This window comes from Sminthopsis crassicaudata, chromosome 6 (genome assembly GCF_048593235.1).
Source record: "Sminthopsis crassicaudata isolate SCR6 chromosome 6, ASM4859323v1, whole genome shotgun sequence".
Classification (NCBI taxonomy): domain Eukaryota; kingdom Metazoa; phylum Chordata; class Mammalia; order Dasyuromorphia; family Dasyuridae; genus Sminthopsis; species Sminthopsis crassicaudata.
In genome coordinates this window covers 122,179,291-122,198,951 of record NC_133622.1, presented here as the reverse complement: position 1 = coordinate 122,198,951, position 19,661 = coordinate 122,179,291, and the positions used below count along the sequence as shown (strand labels likewise).

Below are 19,661 nucleotides of genomic sequence, written 5' to 3'. Positions count from 1 at the left end.
AAAGCATTTGATACTGGCTAAGAAATAGACTAGTTGGTCAATGGAATAGTGAGGTTCACAGGACAAAATAGTCAATAACTTTAATAATCTAGTGTTTGGCAAACCCAAAGTTCCCATCTTTTGGGATAAGAATTCACTATGTGACAAAAACTGCTGGGAAAATTGGAAACTACTATGGCAGAAGCTAGATACTCTATTAGAAAATGGCTGAATAAATTGTGGTATATTGTTATGGAATATTATTGTAAGATACTAGCAGGATGAGTTTAGAGAGGCCTGGAGAGACTAGCATCAGTTCATGTAAGCAGAACCAGGAGATCACTATACACAGCAACAAGAAGATTAAGGATGATCAACTCTGATGGATGATCAGCAATGAGATGATCCAAACCAGTTCCAATTGTTCAGTAATGAAGAGAATCAGCTACACCCCAAGAACTATGGGAAATGAGTATGGACCATAACATAGCATTTCCACTCTTTCTATTATTATGTGCTTGCATTTTTGTTAGTTTTTTTTCTTTCTCAATCCAATTTTCCTTATGCAGCAAGATAACTGTATAAATATGTAGGTATATAGATATAGATATAGATAGGATTTAACATATACTCTAACATATTTAACATGTATTGGATTACTTGCCATTTAGGGGAAGGGATGGGGGAAGAAGGGGAAAAGTTGGAACAGAAGGTTTTCCAAATGTCAATGTTGAAAAATTACCCATGCATATGTTTTGTAAATAAAAGGCTATAATAATTTAAAAAAAAAAAAAGAAAGAAAGAAATATAAACTGTGCTTAAAACAGCTATTTTTAAACCATTGAAGTTGATTCTTAGGTAACAATTTGCCTAATTTCTTTCTGACACATGTTAACAGTTTATTTGCAAGCCTACAATAGAACTGAAGAGATGTTTCCTTGTAGTAGATGAAAATTAGAGGAAAAGCAAAAAATAGGCGTGAATGGAGATAATAAGACAAATGGAGATTGGGTATCAATGCTTTTCAGAATTTGCTTCCATGGTCCATGTGGATTAGCAGCTCAGAATTGAATGGCCACAGTAACCCTGATACTAGTTACCTTTTTAAAGGTAGTTTATCTTTACTAGTTTAAAGTAGTTACCTTTTTAAATAATATAGGGAGGAAAAGTTATTTACTTTTTTAAGAATGGTAGAAAAATAAACTAGTAAGGATTATAATTTAATATTTCTGCTACTTTTAGTGTAAGTGGGAGGTAGAAATAGAATTTTGTTATCAAATTATAAACCTATTTGTCAAGTGGCACCGAGTTTAGTATCAATGGCCCTTTTTGAATAGCATTTTGTATTAATGGACATTTATAAGAAAATTCTGTCTGTCCTGGGCATTCAAAGGAAGTCAATATTTCAGTAGATTAAGGTTAGGTTTCTGTAAATTTATGGTTAATATTAGGATCAGACCTTAATTCTCACCAACCCCTTCCTTCTCTATTAATGAAAAAAGACCTTAGGCCCCGATTTTCAATCCTGCGCTTCTACCGCAATGCTACTAATACTGATGGTTTCTTTCCCCTTAGGGTGGCTAGTGTCTGCTGCAGCAACTGGAAACTTGTAATATTTTATTGATATTACATTAGGAAAAGAGTATGTCCTTTTTTTCACTCCCAACCCATCACCACCCCTTTTCAAAGAAGTGGATAAAAGCAGAGGATAAGAAATCCCAGAATAGTCTATTATTTGAACAAAACTTTAGGTATACAACACATGAAATTTGTATGAGGATATGCATGTGCAAGTAAATATTTTTTAAAATGAGACAGGCTTCAAATACAAAAAATACAGTCTTGATGAAACTATTTTGCTTCTCCAGAAACTAAGCTCAAAAAAAAAGAGCCTTGAAAAATGAGGGACAGATAGTCTGAAATCACAGACATGTTATTCATATCTATCTTATTTCATATTTAATTTGCTTGTCTGTGATTTTCCATGTTTCAAGAGAATTTTTGTCACTGGTAACTAGAAAGACATATGTAGCAACATCAAGTGAAACTACATTAGTTTGCTTTTTTTAGTCTTTAAATTATCTGCTTATTTTTCACCTATTTATTAAAAAAAAAAAGTTTCACTTGACAAACCTAACCTTTATTCATGTGAAGAAAAGATTTGTTGTTGTTGTTCAGTCATGTCTAACTCAGATACTGCAGTGGTTTGTTATTTCTCCAGCTCATCTTACAAATGAGGAAACTAAGGCAAACTCAGTGAAGTGACTTGTACAGGGTCACACAGCCAATAAGTATTTGAGACTAGATTTGAACTCACAAAGATGAGTTCTTCTGGCTCCAGAATTGGTTCTCTATCCAAAGCCCTACCTGCCTTAAGAGAGAACTAGAAAGACCAAGATATCCTTCTATCTCTTGTGCTTGTGCAGAAACTTGAAAGAAGACAGAATAAGTTATAGAAAAGGGCTCTGTAGGATGGAGAATATAACATCAAAGGAAGAGACTTTAATGGTCATCCAGACTAGGATTTCTGAAACTTTTTCCACTCATAACCCCTTCTCATCCCAAGAAATTTTTACATGAACCTGAGTATATAGGTAAATAAGATAGGTATACAAATTAAACATTTTCTGACAATAAAACATAATTTCATGACCCCTAAATTTAGTTATAAGTCCTTTTATGAGGTCACAACTCACAGTTTTAAAAGCTGGGATATATAAGAAGCATTAATTAAAAGAAATGAGGGGAGGGGCACCATTTGGGAAGGAAGGATATAAGGAGTTAGTAAATCCCTTTCCTCTATAGGCTGCACTTGAATGATAGCTGAGATCCTTTCCAATTCTAAAAATGCCATCATTTTAAGAGCCACTAGTGATGATAAGGATGCCTTGATGGGCCTCTGCTATAATCAAAGACTAAATATAAGGGAAGGGGGAAAAGGACATTGAGAGGAAGAAACAGGAGAGAGAAATGGGGTTAAAAAGAGAGAGAGAGAGAGAGAAGCATGTAGAAGTATCCTTTGAGAATGTCCCCTGATCTCTCATACTTGGATTACATACCCAGCATCCACCAGAACATTGCTATAGTAGGATGTGCCTGTATGTTTCTCTAATATTCTAATATTTTGAAGAGTTAAGACTTGACTTATTTGACTAAGCCAATATGCCAGATTTCAAATAGCTACAATTAAAATTTGGTATAATAGGTAAGGAGCCTTGATTGGATGATTATATACTGGCTTAGGTCAAAACAACCTCTAGCTGTCTTAATACCCTCTTTTGTACTAAAAATACCCAGCTAGAATGTAGGTGGTATCCCCAATATCTAATAAATCAGCTTTTATTAAAGTATATCATAAAATAGAGTACCAAGTAAAGAAAGACCTAGGCTCAAATTGAGAATGTGACGTTTGTGATGGACAAGTCACACAACCTTTCTGACTCTTGGTTTTCTCACTGGAAAAAAAGGATAACTTCCTTTACAAGATTGCTGTGATGATCAAATGTGCATGTAAAAATTTACAACCTTCAAAGTGCTTTATAAAAATTGACAACTGATTACTTTTAATTTATACTCTCTTCTTCATATTTTCCACCCATAGACTAAACATAGACATAGGTACCCATTTAATGTTGTGATGACTCTGACAATTTAATATGTTTAAATACTCATTTGTATCATATGGTTTAAATCCAGTGAGATCATAAGCTTCTCCCATCAGTGCCACTTATTTCATATTGTTAATTCTGATGATACAAAAACTATGTTTAAATTATAACCTGATTCTTCAGCTTATCTTTCCTTGTTTTGTTTTGGTTTTTCCCAAACCTAATTTTGTTTAACTTCTATATGTTTTACAGTCCAGAGAATCTATCCAGCTGAATGATCTGAAGTCAGAGGTGTCACCACGGATTTCAGCAGAGGATCTGATTGACTTGTGTGAGCTGACTGGCACAGGGCATTTCAAAACACCCACCAAGAAAACAAAATCCAGTAAACCCAAGCTGCTGGTGGTTGATATTCGAAACACTGAAGAGTATCCTTTAATCTTAAGCAAAAACTTAAAAAAAAAAAAAAAAAAAAAAAAAAGTACTATTTTCCCTAACATGACTTTCTTTTCTGTTGAAGGAGTGCATGACTAAAATAAGAAATGTTTTAGATTTTCCAGAAGGCTTCTTTCAACAATAAAAAGGGTAGAAGAGTCTAAACTACGTACGTCTTTCTCAAATACATCCATCCACACCCACACATTTCTAGAAATGTCTTCAGGTACATTTTTACAAAAGTATTAGAGTAGAACTTTATATATTTTGTTCATTCAAGAATATTGAGACAAGGAGTATACTTCATATTTCTTTTTAGAGTGCCTTTTAAATGTTCTGGGAGGGGAAACAAGGGAGAAAAAAGAGAGAGACAGGGCCTCCGGGGCCACATAGCACTTAGGAGGAACAATTCTACCATGTTTTCCAGAAGGTGGGGTTTGTTAGTACATGGGATTGCAGGTTGTGGGGTAGCAATGACCATTCCCTATGCTCTCTTGGAATCAAGTGGGAACAGAGAGATTTATGAATATCTATAATAAGGTAGCATACCTCTTGTGATGATCCTGCAAGCCTAATTTTGAGAAAATTTTGACAGGAAAAAAAAAATCTGAGGCCTTTTTATCCAGTGTGTCTAAACTGACTTCCTAGGGATGCAGCACAAATTTTTAAAATATTTTCCCTACTGTGATATTCTAAAATGAAGTACATGGCTTTGGAAATCAAAGCTACCTAATAAGTAAGCCTTGTTTCTTCCTGATCATCCTATCTCTTGTGTCCCTGCAATGCATCACCCATCTTTGAGAGAAAGACAAATTCAAGCTTGATATAAAAAGAAACTCATTAAGAGGTAGGGTTGTGCCAAAGTGCAATGGAGCTTCTTTTGGATTAGTGGGACTTCTCCCTCATTGTGTAGTCTAATGTCCTAGTAGGCTTTAGAAGGAATATTTTTTTTTCAGCTGTAGGTCCTTGAAGGGTCTTTCCAACTTTGAAACTATCCCTGTAATTCTTAAGTGCCTATAATTGTAGGAAAATTGCCAAGCCAAAGGTATAAAGGGCAAAGATAAAATAAAGCTGAGAAAAGATGAAAATGGGAAAATAACTAAAGGGTGTGGAGTTGTTGTTGTTTTGATCTATGATTTCACTAGCCTACTATGGTTTTACTCATCTACAAATATAGATTTTAAACTATTCTGCAATTTCCATTCTTAAAGAGTTGCATAATAATAGTTGCACTAATAGGTTAGGTGACTTTCAGGGCCACATAACTAGTACATATTAGAAAAAGAACTTGAATCAAGATTGCTTTATCTCTTGAGAATGATTCTATGTTCCATTACCTCTAGAACAGAGAATTCAAGAAATAAAATAAAGAACTCAGGATATAAGAAAGAGCCAATACATATAAAGAACTGTATTTACTCAGATTCAGAAAGATGCTTATGATCAGTTTTATTTTCTCTTTCTCAGCATCCAATCAATTCATTTAATGATCACTGCCCCCAACAGCAAAATTAAAATGAGTAGAATAACAAAAATAATTAAAGAATGGAGGGATCAATTAATAAGGAAAGCTAAAAAAAGTAAACTCAGTCTGCCCTAATATAATGTCATTAAGGAAAACTATAACAAGTTGGTGTCAGAAGGAAAGAAAATGTTTGGGGAGCAGGTCCTGGTGATTAAACCACTAAATCTGGTTTTAAAAAAAGCCTTCTAAGACTGTATGACTTGGGGGAACTGTTCAGCTCAGAGTTTTCTTGCAGCTCTAAATCCATGTTCCTGTGATCTTAGCTTAAGTGATTTGTCCAAGATCACCTAGATAGTAAACATCTGGTAGGACAAGAATTTGGGTCTTCTGGATCTTAATGTGTTGCTCTTTCTACTGTGCCCCAATTGCTTTAGTAATTCTATGAGAACATAAATGGGTCTTTAAGGCAGCATCATTAAACCCCATAACATTTCTCTTTCTCTTTGCTCCTCAGTAGACAGATACAAGTTCTGGATATAGAAAATACAGAGCCATGAATACTGCAGAATAGAGGGAAGTGTTTACTTTGAGCCCTGGAAGGTGATAGCCAGATTTCATCTTATTCTTTTGTCTTTGAATTCCCAGGGTTTAACATAGGGCCTGTCTCATATTAAGAGCCCAGAAGATGTTTTATTGGTTAATTGACAAAGACTTTTTTACCTCTTGTTAAAATATGAATATTCTTGGAAATGATAACACATTCAGCCTTATTAGTCATTAGTGCTACCATTCAAATGAATTCATCAGAACTTTTCCCAAGAAAGTTTAAATGAGAGAAGCAACATAGCATTAGACAGGATGCTGGACTTGGAGCCCAGAAGACCTGAGTTCAAGACCCACCTTCCTATCTGTGTGACCCTGGTAAGTAATCATGCTTCAAGTTCCTCAACTCTAAAATGAAGAGGGTCAAATTAGATATCACTGAAGCCCCTTCCAGCTCTAAATCAGTGATTCTTTCATAAAAAGGAAAAAAGAGAATAAGAACACAACTGAAGTAGGGTGGAAGAGGAGACTTGAGAATGGAAGACAAGGGGCATTGATACACCTCAGGGCTTTGCCTCAGATCCCTTCCAGTTCCAAGTCTTTGTAAACCAAAATGCCCTCTCTCCTTACTTCCCAGTTCTGACCTTTCCTTTTCTGTGCATGCCCGGGACTGAACTCCAGTTCGTACATGAGCTGTTCCAAAAATCTTAAAGTTTTAAGCTATGAAAGCTTACTAAGACAGACTTTTAGAATACCACATATTTACATAGAGGGAGCAGCCCTTCCCGGGGCTTATAGACATACAATAAAACAAATTAGTCTTGTCCTGTTTGGAGGGAGAGAAAAGCTGAGATTGCTGGTGAGTCACTGCTCTTTAATTAAGTGGGAGAGAGTAATTATTATTGTGGATTTTTGAGTGTGCTTCTTTCTTTAAGCTATCCATTATTTAAACTGTCTTAATCTTTTCTGACTCTTTTAGGAAGAGCCATCCTAAATCAAGGATAACACGGATGAAATATAGGTTTCTCCCCACAATCCCACTGTTTTGATATTGTCAAAGATAGCTCACTAGCCTGCTCTGACCCAGAGCTCATTTAAGTAATATCTGGAACATTATCAGTGTCTATTATAACAAGGATCTTCTGATTAGACAAATATTAGAGAAAACTGCTATTAAGAAAAGAGAAAAAAAAAAAAGATGAAAAGTTTTTCTCAAATTCTCACTTTCCCTCCCTCAATTGCCTTCTGATCCTTAAAGAAATAGATCAAGAATAACAAAATCATGATAATGTCACAATGAAGTTTGTGATACCTTGGGCATAGAACCTGAGAACCAGTTGTTTTCTTTTGTATCATCTGCATTGTATGATATTCTGGCCAAGCATAGGTGGCCAGGTGGCACAGTGATGGAATTCTGCGTCTAGAAACAAGAATATCTGAATTCAGTTTTGACCTACTTACTGTGTGACCCTGGACCGGTCACTTCTATTTAGTTCAGTTTCCACAACTGTAAAATGTGACTAATGCTAGTACTTACCTACTTGTCAAGATTGTTGTGAGGATTAAATGAGTTAATAATTGTAAAGTACTTTAGCAGAGTGTCTGACACACAGTAGGTGCTGTATAAATGCTCTCTATTACTTTGCATTACATCTGAAGCCATGAAGGTCATGCTTTTCCTTTTCAGCTTTTATTCATTTTTTTTTTCATTTGTTTTCATCTTGCTGCAAAATGAAAGCTCTTTTATCATTTGATTCCTTGTAGTTGAGATTTCAGAATCTCTCTCATCTCAAAGTAAGTTTAACCTATCAATCTATATTTTAATGGGAACTGGGGCTGTGTATATAATAGTAAAATATTTTCTGGTTGCTCTGTTATACTGAGAATATGTTAATGAATGACATAATAGAGAGTTTCTTCAATGGTAGCTTGCTATATGAATTAAATCATAGAAACAGGCACCTCCCAAAAAAGGATTTTTTTTTTTAACATAGCTTTTAACTTGAGAATTGTATTAGGCCTTCCTAGGCCATGTTCTGGCTTTCATTCTCAAAGGCACTTCCACAATAAAGCATGTCACAGTTAGGAATCCAACTTTGGAAAGGCCATCTTTTGTCTCAATTCTTATTTAGCTATCCCTTATTCCTTGAATGGACAATTGCAAGACCTTAACTTAGAAAGGCTAAGAAAGACTGCATCCTATGCCAGTTTTGACTTATGTCTTCCACTGGACTTCTGTGACTCTGGAGGAAAGAAACTGATGATTTTGTGTCATGTTTATATTATCTATGTATATTGGAACCACCAAGTGGTACTGTAGATAGCTAGCGTGCTAGATTTAGAATCAGGAAGACTCCTCTTGAGTTCAAATCTGGCCTCAGACACTTAACACTTCCTAGCTGAGTGACCCTCAGACACTTAACCCCAATTGCCTCAGAAAAAAAAAAAAAAAAAAAAAAAAGGAAAGAAAAAGAAACAAATGGACTATATAATCCTTCTAATCACCCAGATTTGTAACCTCAGAGTCACTTTCAACTTTTTTTATTCTCCATCCCACATATTGAATCACTTGTTCCACAACATCTTTTATAAATATAAGATTGATATAATGTTATTATATCAGTTTTCAACATCTTTTGTATGAACTACTTCATCTAGCCTGCTAATTTGGCCTTCTGCTCTTGGTATTTCCTTTCTCCAATTCAACTTACACAGTTGTCAAACTTTATAGTATAAATTGCTAAAACCCAAATTTGACTGTGTTATTAATCCTCTCCTGAAGATTCTTCAATGGTTCTTGTCTCTAGAAGCAAATGGGTTGAATTATGTGTGAAACAGTTTTTCTCTGTGTGAAGCTAACTGGTTCATACAGGTATAAAATACACAACCTTGGCCTCATTAGCAGCATGCTCTAACCATTGGTCCTCAAACTTTTTAAATAGGGGCCAGTTCACTGTCCCTCAGACTGTTGGAGGGCCGGACTATAGTAAAAACAAAAACTATGAACAAATTCCTATGCACACTGCATATATTTTATTTTGAAGTGAAGAAACAAAACGGGAACAAATACAACTTTTAAAATGAAGTAAAGTTAAATCAACAAACTTCCCAGTATTTCAATGGGAACTATTGGCCTGCTTTTGGCTAATGAGGTGGTCAATGTCTAGTTCCATATTTGTCACTGCTAGTCCTAACAAGTGATGCAAGTGTGCATCTGTTAGTCTTGATCTGGTTGGAGATTTCAAATGTTTCATTCTAGAAGAAGTCTGTTCACAGACATAAGTGCTGCCAAAGACGGTTGCCATTTTGAGTGCATGGTTCCTGAGATGAGGATATGTCTCAGAGGGGAGAGATGCATAGAAATAATGAAGGCGGCTTGACTTGAATGCATCTTTCAGAGAGTCACAATTCTGCAGTTCAGCCAGTTCCATTTGGTAAATTGTATCCACATTTTCAATGTCAATAGAAAATGGGTTATGAAAAAGCTGTATGTCCTGTTCATGGAGATGAAGCTCTTTAAATCTAAATTGGAACTCCTTTTGCAATTTTTCCAATGAATCCACACATGTTTTGTTTGGGAATGCAATCAGCGGTTTTTCTGCTAACAGATTTTGAGTTGTGGGGAGATGGCAGAAGTTTTCCTCCTTCACCTGTTTGATGAGGAGGCCTAATTTTACTTCAAATGCTTTGACATGTGATTGCATATCACAGATGAGCTTCCCTTTCCTTGAAGTTGCATATTGAAGTTGTTGAGTAGCTCTGTTACATCTGTCAGAAAGGCAAGGTGCCATTTCCATTCTGCATCATTGAGCTCTGGTACTTCTTTGTTTTCTGAAAGCAGAAAAGTTGTCATCTGTGGAAGTAAATCATAGAAACGTTTCAAAACTCTCCCTTGACTCAGCCAACGGACTTCTGTGTGATATAGAACATCTTCATACTCAACATTTATCTCAGACAGAAATTCCTGAAATTGTCTGTGATTGATTGCATTAGCTCTAATGATTTAACACAAGGTACCACAGTTTTCATAACAGAGTCCCACTTCAGTGATTTACTACACAGCGCTTGTTAGTGGATGAGACAGTGTATGGCTATTGGATGAGAATGGTTGTGTTTGTCCATCTCTTGGTTAAAGCGAGCAATAACTCCTTTCTTAGACCCCATCATGCTAGGGGCACCATCAGTTGTCACACTGGCTAGTTTAGCCCAGTCCAGCTCCAAACCATTCATAGTTTGGCAAACCTTTTCATAGATATCCTCTCCTGTAGTTGTTCCTTTGATGCTTTGCAGTGCAGCAAGCTCTTCTATGACTTCAAAATAATCATTCGTCGCACAAATAAAAATTAGAAGTTGTGCAGAATCATAAACATCATTGCTTTCGTCGAGTGCCAAGGAAAAATATGATTTATTTTTTTTTTGTGGAGTTTTGCAAATGCTGATGCATTTCTTCAAACCTCCATGTAATTGTAGGTCCTGAAAGACTCACTGTACTAAATAAATCAGCCTTCTCTGGACACATCTCTTTGGCAACAGAAAGAATGCATTCTTTAACAAATTCTCCCTCCACAAATGGTCTGCCAGTGCGTGCTATTAGCTTGGCAACTTGAAAACTTGCTCACAGTGATGAAATATTTAGCTGCTTCTGCTTCACAAAAATATTTTGCTGAGAGTTGTCAATGTATTTTTCAGTTTTCATATTTTGTCTTTTCTCACTTCACCGACCAAACTATCATATTTATCTTTATGTTGAGTTTCATAGTGTCGATGCAAATTATATTCTTTGAACACAGACACTATATTCTGGCATATCAGACATACAGCTCTTTCCTTGTACTACATGAAAAAGTAATCATAAGTCCACTGGTCTTTGAATGCCCCACATTCCAAGTCAATTTTTCTTTTCTTGACATCATTATTTCTAAGGGATTCCAAATTGCTATTAGTAAAATACCAACATATATACACACAGCACTACAAAAACAATATACCAACAATAACTTTGCCCACACAGAGACATACAGACTGCAATGCCCAACTTCCTCCAGCTGCCTCTGTGCTGTGATGCCTCCATTTCCCGCACTCTCTCTCCCGCTTCAGACCTTCACTGCACACAAGTCACCGCTCAGGCGGCCCTCCCACATGCCCTGGCTTCCTCTGAATCCTGGGATCAATTCTCATGATCCAGCGCTGCATGATTGTACATGCTGCACTTGTAATTTATCATAATCGCAGGCAAGACTGTGCATATATGTATATAACTGCACGATATATTGTATGTGCAGAATGAGCTTCAGTGACAAATCATACATTGGGGCTTCTGGGGGAGGTCATCATGTGACAAGTGTGTGAGGACCTTAAGAATCTGGAGGGGGATGAAGCAGTACACCAGCTCTGCACCCCCTCATACTCAGGATAAGTGGGGGGACACTAAGGTCAGACCCCCAGTGATTATAAGGTGATGACATATGTTAGCAATATTCCATCTCTTTATGAAACTACATACGCACAGTGATAAAACTGATGACCACAAGAGCCAGACATGAGGTCACTATGGATACAGGGCCACGGCCTGGTACCAGGAGCCTCACTCTGGACGACAATAGCAGTCAGTACTGCAACATGCCCTAGAGAGGAAGCCTTTACATTGTCATTACAGCATAATGACTAAATGATAGAGTCAGGCTGGGACTTGTAGTACTAACTGTGACTATACCCGCCTACCAGACACAGCCCATATATTCCCCCTGCAGTGGCCGTGACATACGCAGCATGCACTGTACATCCCTGGCGCCTGCCTGTTGTGGTGGCTTCTATTACTTTACAAAGCCACAGGCCATCAGTTCTCCGTCTTCTGCATCTCTTTCCCTTCCCCACACCATACACCCCAGCCTGGGAACTCACCTCACCTCGGTATCACCTCACACTCTGTCTCTGCTGCCTCAGCCCAGTGCCGGAAGTGTGCGTTGCTAACAAGTTTAGATGGAATATCACTTCCGGTCTGATTTTGCCATAACTCAGCGGCCGCATAAACGTCCTCAGCACCTTTAGTCCTTACTATGATTCTTTTTGTTTTGATCTCTAACCACTGGAAATGATCCAAAGAACCTAAGTTTCTAAAATTATTAAAAATAAATAAGACCATATTTCTTGCATGCCCATTTCTAAAAGTTTTATTGTATAAATTGCTTGTACTGTGCTTTTTGTGTATTGTCTCCTCCCTTCTATTATGAGCTTCTTGAGGGCAGGTACTATCTTGGTCCTTGTATCTCCACTGCATAAACTTCAGTAGCTCCCTATTACTTTTACTATCTAAAGGTGATATCAGTTTGGCAACTGTGTAAATAAAGGGAAAGAGAATGAACACCTACTTGTGCCAGACACTTTTTAGAATAATATAATATTATAATATCTCATCAGATACTCATAAAAACTTAAAGTTAAGTGCTCCTAATATCTCCATCAGCTGAGGATGCTAAGAAAGGTAGAAGTTAAGTGACTTGTCTAGAGTCACACCTAGTAAATATCTGAGGGCAGAACTCAAGTTGTCCTGACTCTAGGCCCAGCACTCTATTGCACCACCAAAAAGACCATGACAGGTCAGGATGGGAATCAAGCCTGGTAAGATGATATTCCACAAGGATAAAAATTGCCATATACTTGGATTCCATCAGTTTCACCAGAACAGCATGAAGACAGCATGACTTAGATACTACTTAGTCTGAAAAAGATATATTTTGGTTTTCCCAAATAATTATTTTCATGACACAATCACACAATAGATCCTTTTGCTAATAATGATTCCAAACTAATTAAAATTTCCATGCAAATTATCCAGTTAACTCTTTATCCTCTCAATTTTTGGAAGTCCTGATGTTCTTGGAATTTAAAAATGCAAAGATTTTTTTCTCTCTTTCTTTTCCTTCCTCTTTCTCTCGCTCTCACTCACTTTCACAAAGGAGTTTGCAGATTAGATGGATGAACTCCTCAAGGTCAGGGAACTGTCTTTCACCATTTTTTTTGTATCTCTGTCCTTAGCACAGTGCCTGCACATTAGCAGCTGAGTAGAGCTGTGGATAGAGTTCTGGGCCTGAAATCAGGAAGACTTGTCTTCCTAGGTTCAAATCTGGGTTCACTTACTAGCTGTGTGATCCTGGGCAAGTCTTTTAACTCTGTTTGTCTTCCTCATCTGTAAAATGAGCTGGAGAAAGAAATGGCAGACCATTCAAGTATCTTTTGCCAAGAAAACACCAAATGGGTTCACAAAGAGTTAGACACAGGGTGGCACAGTGACTAGAGTATAGGACTTAGAGTCAAGAAGACCCATCATTATGAGTTCAAATCTGGCCTCAGACACAAACTAGTTGTGTAAACTTCAGCAAGTCACTTACTTACTGGTTGATTGACTGATTTCTATACCCCTATTCCCTTAGTTTTGGAATCTTGATATAGCAGCATAGTACAACAAACCACTCAAGGACATCTGTCAAGGATGTCTGAATTACTGTATAACTCTTAGCTATTTTGTTTTGTTTTTTTAACAAGTAATAGTGTGACATGATTCTTAATCCCTCATTTCAGAAAATTATGGTATCTGTCTAAACTCCAAAGAAAGTAATAAGGTGACAGTCCTAATCCAAAAATATGTATAGTTGTATGTTCACCTCTAAATTTATTTTAACGTGCAAGACCTGTGCCTTTTGTTTTTCCCATTAAAGTCCACTAGAATGAAACCTAAAGTTGCTAGGCCAAAGGGGAAGTGTTTATCTTAGAATATAATTAAACATCCTGGTCTCTTTGCCAGATTCATGATAGGATTGAGCACAATTAACTTGGCTTAGAGGATTTTGAAGGACCTCATAACGATAAATTGGTAGCTTCTTCACTTCAATACTAATTTGCCTAATCAGACAAAAAATGCAACATTTTATGATACACTAATTTTTCAGAGGCTTAATTTTTAAACATGTATAATAGCAAAATCTGAAAAGTTGATAAAAAATAATATCTTCAGCAGTCTTTAAAAACATGGGAATGAGAGTTTTAAAAAATGTCCACTTCATATTACACACTTTTTCCTGCCTTTGCCCATAAGAATTTGGATTGAAGATTGCAAACCTCCAGTAATAGCAAGAAAAATCAATTTCTTGAATAATTTAGTTTATCAGATTGTTTAATTTGATTAAACAAAATATTATGGCAATCATAAAGGCACAAAGGTGCAACTAAGCCACCCCCATTCTTTCTACCCTATTGGCAGTATTATAAGTAAGAATGAAAAGTTCCAAGATGCCCATTCATAAAGTTTCATGCTTATTTGGATTGGAAGCTTCATAAGCAAAGTAAATGTTCTTGGATATCTTTCAGAAGTTTTTAATTTGTGCAACAGTAGAAATAATGGCACTATTTTTTTTTTCTTCTTATAGTTTTTCCTGGCTTTTTTGTGTGTCTGTTTCTGCTTTTAACTAAATTTGGGGAGTTCAGAGAAAGATATTAAATTACCAGCAGGTTTTTTAAATAAAGGTTTAGCCTTATTTTGAGTTTTATTATGAGTCACCTGTCCTCAAACAATTTAATTCTGGTTATAATTTTGCTCTATTGAATGTTTTATTATCCAAATTGGGAATATAGTTCTACTTCATGCAAAATTACAAGTTCAAATTGTTTGTAAGAAGAGGTAGACAGGTTTGAAAAAGCACAACACTCTTGAATTCACAAGACCAGACCCTTGACTTTCCTGAAACTCATCTGCTAGTTGGAACTAAAGGATGGGAATGAGAATTATAAATCAAAACACTCTGAATTTGCTTTTTTTTTTAATTTAATGTAATTTTGGGTGTTTTTTGTTGTTTTTAAATAAATATTTGACTTATTTTTTGTTACATTTTGAATTCTAAATTGTCCCCCTTCCCTCATTCTCATCCCCACATTAGAGAAGGCTAAAAATTTGACATAGATATGTATGATGAAACATACAATACATACTTCCATATATCAGTTATTTCTCTGGAGGTAGATAGTAGTCCTTCATAGCTGATTTGAATGTTTATGTAACTCAGCATGTTCATATAACTTACTCACTTAGAACAATAGTGTGGTTACTCTATACTACATTCTCTTGGTTCTGCTTATTTCACTATGCATTATTTAATATGTCTTTTCATGCATTTTTGTTAGTTTGTTTTCTAAAACCCATCTATTTGTCACATCTTATAGCATAGCAGTATTATATCATAATCAGATATCCCTACATATTCAACCATTCCCTAATTAGAGAAGTATAATAATCATTTAGGGTGAGGATACTTTCTCCTGTAAAGTACTTGACATATTCTTGAAACTTGGGGTTGATAAAGAATCACCTGATCACCAACCTATAGAGATATTAGCAAAAATGTTCAATTATATTAAATATCATGGCAGTGACAGTCTTTTATCACCATATAAGCATAAAGCACCCTTTGAAGTTCTTCTCCAATTTATAAGGAATTTATTAACACTATTAGTCAAGATAATTATTGTAATAGAAAATTATTATGGTTTTGTAAGGGCATCCCAGTTTCCTTAGGGAGAAAAATGAAGGTAGATCATCAAGGGAAGGTGTATCATGACTTTTTGGGAATTGGGTATTGATCTATGTGGGCCCTTAGCCTCTATGCCATTTAGCAAAAGAATAAATGACCTAATGAGCTTTGAGTATAACTGATTTTTATACATCATTGCTTTGCTATTAAAACACTAAGAAAAAAAGAAAATGTTACTAATTGCAAAGTGCTATTTAACAAATACAGGAACTGTCTCTAGCAACCTGATTTAGGAGTGATCTTTTTCAAGGCTCATTCAAGGTTGAAATGTTCTTAATTTATTTTATTACTTATTTATTTATCATTTACCAATACTTATTTACCAAAAGTGAAAGTACTATCAAAGCAATTATGTGCTAAAGGCAGGATAGCTGTTGTTCATGGAAATTATCTTTTTCTTTTTCTTTTTTTTTTTTTTTTTGCATGTTAAGGGTGTTCAAACCTTTAAAGTCTCTGTGCTGATGAAATCCAAGAAGATGGATATATCAGTTATCATTAATTCTTAGTCTTTTCCAAATTAGGTTGACTAAGCAATGACCACCAGGATGTTGAAGTCACTCTTATCTCTCTTTGATATTTCCTGAAGTTTTATGATGCTTTTCCTCATGAGTATTTTGGTCAGTTACTTCTTTTTATCCCAAACTGAAAAGTCAAGTCCATTACTATTTATTAAGCTTTTATTATGTTCCATCCACTGTGCTAAATTTTGGGGTATACCAAAGAAGTCACAAGCAATTCTTCCCCATAAGGAGCTTTCATTCTAATGGAGAAAACAGCATGTAAGTAAAGAGATATATACAAATTAGGTAGAATACAATTTGGAAGGAAAAGCAGTAGCATCTTAGAGGACCAAGAAAGGCCTTCAGCAGGTCGCAGGATATGAACTGAAATTTGAAAGAAACCAGAGAAGCTAGAAAACAGAGATGAGACGAGAAAGCTTTAGAGGCAGGAGGCCAGTGATGAAAAGTTTAACTGGTCCATACTGTTTTCATTGTCAGGAATGATGTGGACTTTAACAGAGTCCATCTTGCTCCCATTGTTCATCTTATTACATCAAAGGGAGGCCAAATTTCTGGGACTGTCTTGTCATCTGGATTAGGACATACTGAACTCACCAAATCATATAAGGAACCCTTCTTCCCTGAGCAGGATGTAGACATGATGCTCATGAAAGTTTATTTTCAACTAAAACCCTCCCTAATTTCTCCCCAAGTCTCTAGATCTCACCCTTACTTCCCCTCATCCTCTTCTTACTGACTTTTAAATAACCCACTTCACTCACAGCAAAGTCACAGCTAAATCATTTTGATTTTGCCCTTGAGTCTTTTTTTTCCCAACAATTATAACTGATAACGCTGTTTGTGAGTTTTTCTGTTTTCTTTTACAACATGATTAATATGGAAGCATGTGCCTACATGTGTAACTTATATCAAATTGCTTGCCTTCTCAGTAAGGAGGTAGGAAGGAAGGGATAGAATTTTAAATTTTAAATTTTTTAAATTGTTTTTATGTGTAATTGGGAAAAATAAAATTCTTTTAAAATATATGATTAAAAAAGGAAAAAGAAAAATCATTTTAACAGCTATGTGGAGGGTAGATGAAGAGTGACTAGAGCCTGAGAGACCATATTTTCATAAAGGACAAATGACCTTTGTAAAGTGCTCTATAATCTTAAAGCACTATATAAATGGCAGCTAATATTATTTATTATAATTATTATCCTTTTGGATATTTTCCTCTATTAAGGGAACAACTTACATATTTTCATCTTGTGAAACATAATAATAATATTTTCCTGTACATCTCCACAGCCCGCCCCACCTGCCTTCTTCTGTGAGGACAGTAGTACAGTTGTGCTGCACATTTGTTCTCCTACTCTCTTCACTGTTCAATAAGCCCACCTCGTTTGCCAATTATGCTTTTGATGATTTCCCTCCTGTTCCTTCTTCAATGGAAATAAGCTGTAGCCTCCTGGAGCCTGCCATGCCTCTTTCCATTGACTTCTTCTTTGCTTCTTCCAAGATTGTAGTGTTTCAATAGTTAATTATAGGTTCTCACTATTAAAATGCTGTGATCTGGCCCTCTTCTCCTTTCTATTAACTCCTGACCCAACTTCTTCTCTACTTGTACTGGTTATCTCAGAATTATGGACAGATACAGGAATAGGAGAAGGGACTCCTGATTATAATGAAGATCAGCATCTTCTCTGTACACTGAGATCGATTTAATGAAGATCACATAGCTCGTAAGTATCAGAAATGGAAGTTGAATTCAGGTCTTCCCAGCTTCATATTTTTCCAGTTGTTTAGATCTGACTTTATTTGTGTGAGAAGTGTTTTGTAATTGTTTTCATATAGTTCTTGGGTTTGTCTTAGCACTCTCCATTATACCACAAAGCCTCATATTCATGTTCAGGAGATAAAAGCCTAGTGTCAACTAGATCTGAGATCAAATCTATACTTTTATACTGGCTATAGAACAGGTCACTCTACCTTGGCCTTAGTTTCTTCTTTTTTTTTATTTATTCTTAATACACATTGCTTTATGAATCATGTTGGGAGAGAAAAATCAGGGCCAAAAGTAAAAACCATCGGAGAGAGGAAAAACAGAAAAAAGGAGTAAACATAGCATGTGTTGATTTGCACTCAGTCTTCTTAGTTCCTTCTCTAGATGGAGATGGCTTTTTCTGCCCAAAGTTTATTGGGATTGCTTTGGATCACTAAACTTCTGGGAAGAACCAAGTCTTTCATAGTTTCTGTTACTGTGAACAGTGTATTCCTGGTCCTGCTCACTCAGCATCAGTTCATGTAAATGTTCCCAGAACTTTCTAAGATCTTCTTGTTCATTATTTTTTATAGAACAATAATAATATTCCTTTACCTCCATGTATCACAAGCTTGTTCAGCCATTTCCCAATTGATGGGCATCTCTTCATTTTCCAATTCCTTGCCACCACAAAAAGAGCTGTTATAAACATTTTTGCACATGTGGGTTCTTTTCCCTCCTTTATGATTTCCTTGGGATACAGATTCAATAATGGCACTATGTTAGAATTCTTACAGGGTGCTAAGTCAGTGGATTTGATAGAGACATTGGTTGTTTAGCATGGTGCTTAACAGTTCTCTAGATGTACTTAGTACTTATTTCAGTTCTACAAGATTCACACCTTTAAGAGAGCATATATAAGCTAGGAGCCTCTACCAGGATTGACTCTGGGAGATTCACAATCCAGGATTCAGTCCAAGAGATTCACAGAGAAGGCAGTCAGGCAGAATGAAGGAAGACAGAGAAGTGGTAGTAGGCTGTCTGTGGAGAACACTGAAACCAAGATCCAGAAGGCCTCCAGAAAAACTAGCCGAGCCCCAAGTGAAGGAGATAAGATTTGGAAAGAGACAATAAAGAATTTGATCTTTACCTTCTGGCTGCATTTGAGGTGATTACTACTCTGAACTGAAACTAAAGCTGCTCTCAGAAGCCCCCCAAGAAACCTGCTCTCAGAGAACATTATGTTTTAGAGAAGAACATTACACTGCTGAATCAAAGGGTATGCACAGTTTTATAGCCCTTTGGGCATAGTTCCAATTTGCTCTGCAGAATGGTTGGATCATTTCATAACTCTACCAACAATGCATTAGTGTCTCAAGTTTTCTCACATTCCCCCCAACATATATCATTATCTTTTTTTTGTCATCCTAGCCAATCTGAGAAGTGTGAGGTGGTACCTCAGAGTTAGTGATTTAGATATATAACTATTAATGGCTTTAATTTTATCACCTAAAAATTCTCTTCATATCCTTTGACAATTTATCAATTGGGGAATAACTTGTATTCTTACAGAGTTCTTTATAAATTTTAGAAATGAGGCCTTTATCAGAAATACTGGCTGTATAGGTTTTGTTTTGTTTTGTTTTTCCCCAGCTTTGTACTTACCTTTTAATCTTGCTTCCGTTACTTTTGTTTGTGCAAAACTTTTTTAATTTAATATAATCAAAGTTATCTATTTTGGCTTTCATAATGTTCTCTAGTTCTTCTTTGATCATAAAGTCCTCC

General features: G+C 36.0%; 1 protein-coding gene across 5 annotated transcripts in view; it reads left to right on the top strand.

The window, feature by feature from the left end:
* The window catches only part of TBCK (TBC1 domain containing kinase), a 312,198-nt gene that overhangs the window by 255,325 nt on the left and 37,212 nt on the right, over positions 1–19,661 (top strand). For all 5 annotated transcript variants that reach the window (XM_074272835.1, XM_074272833.1, XM_074272837.1 and 2 more), the window contains one exon: positions 3,840–4,015. In XM_074272835.1, coding sequence (XP_074128936.1) covers positions 3,840–4,015 — 176 coding nt within the window. The remainder of the gene's footprint in view (positions 1–3,839; positions 4,016–19,661) is intronic.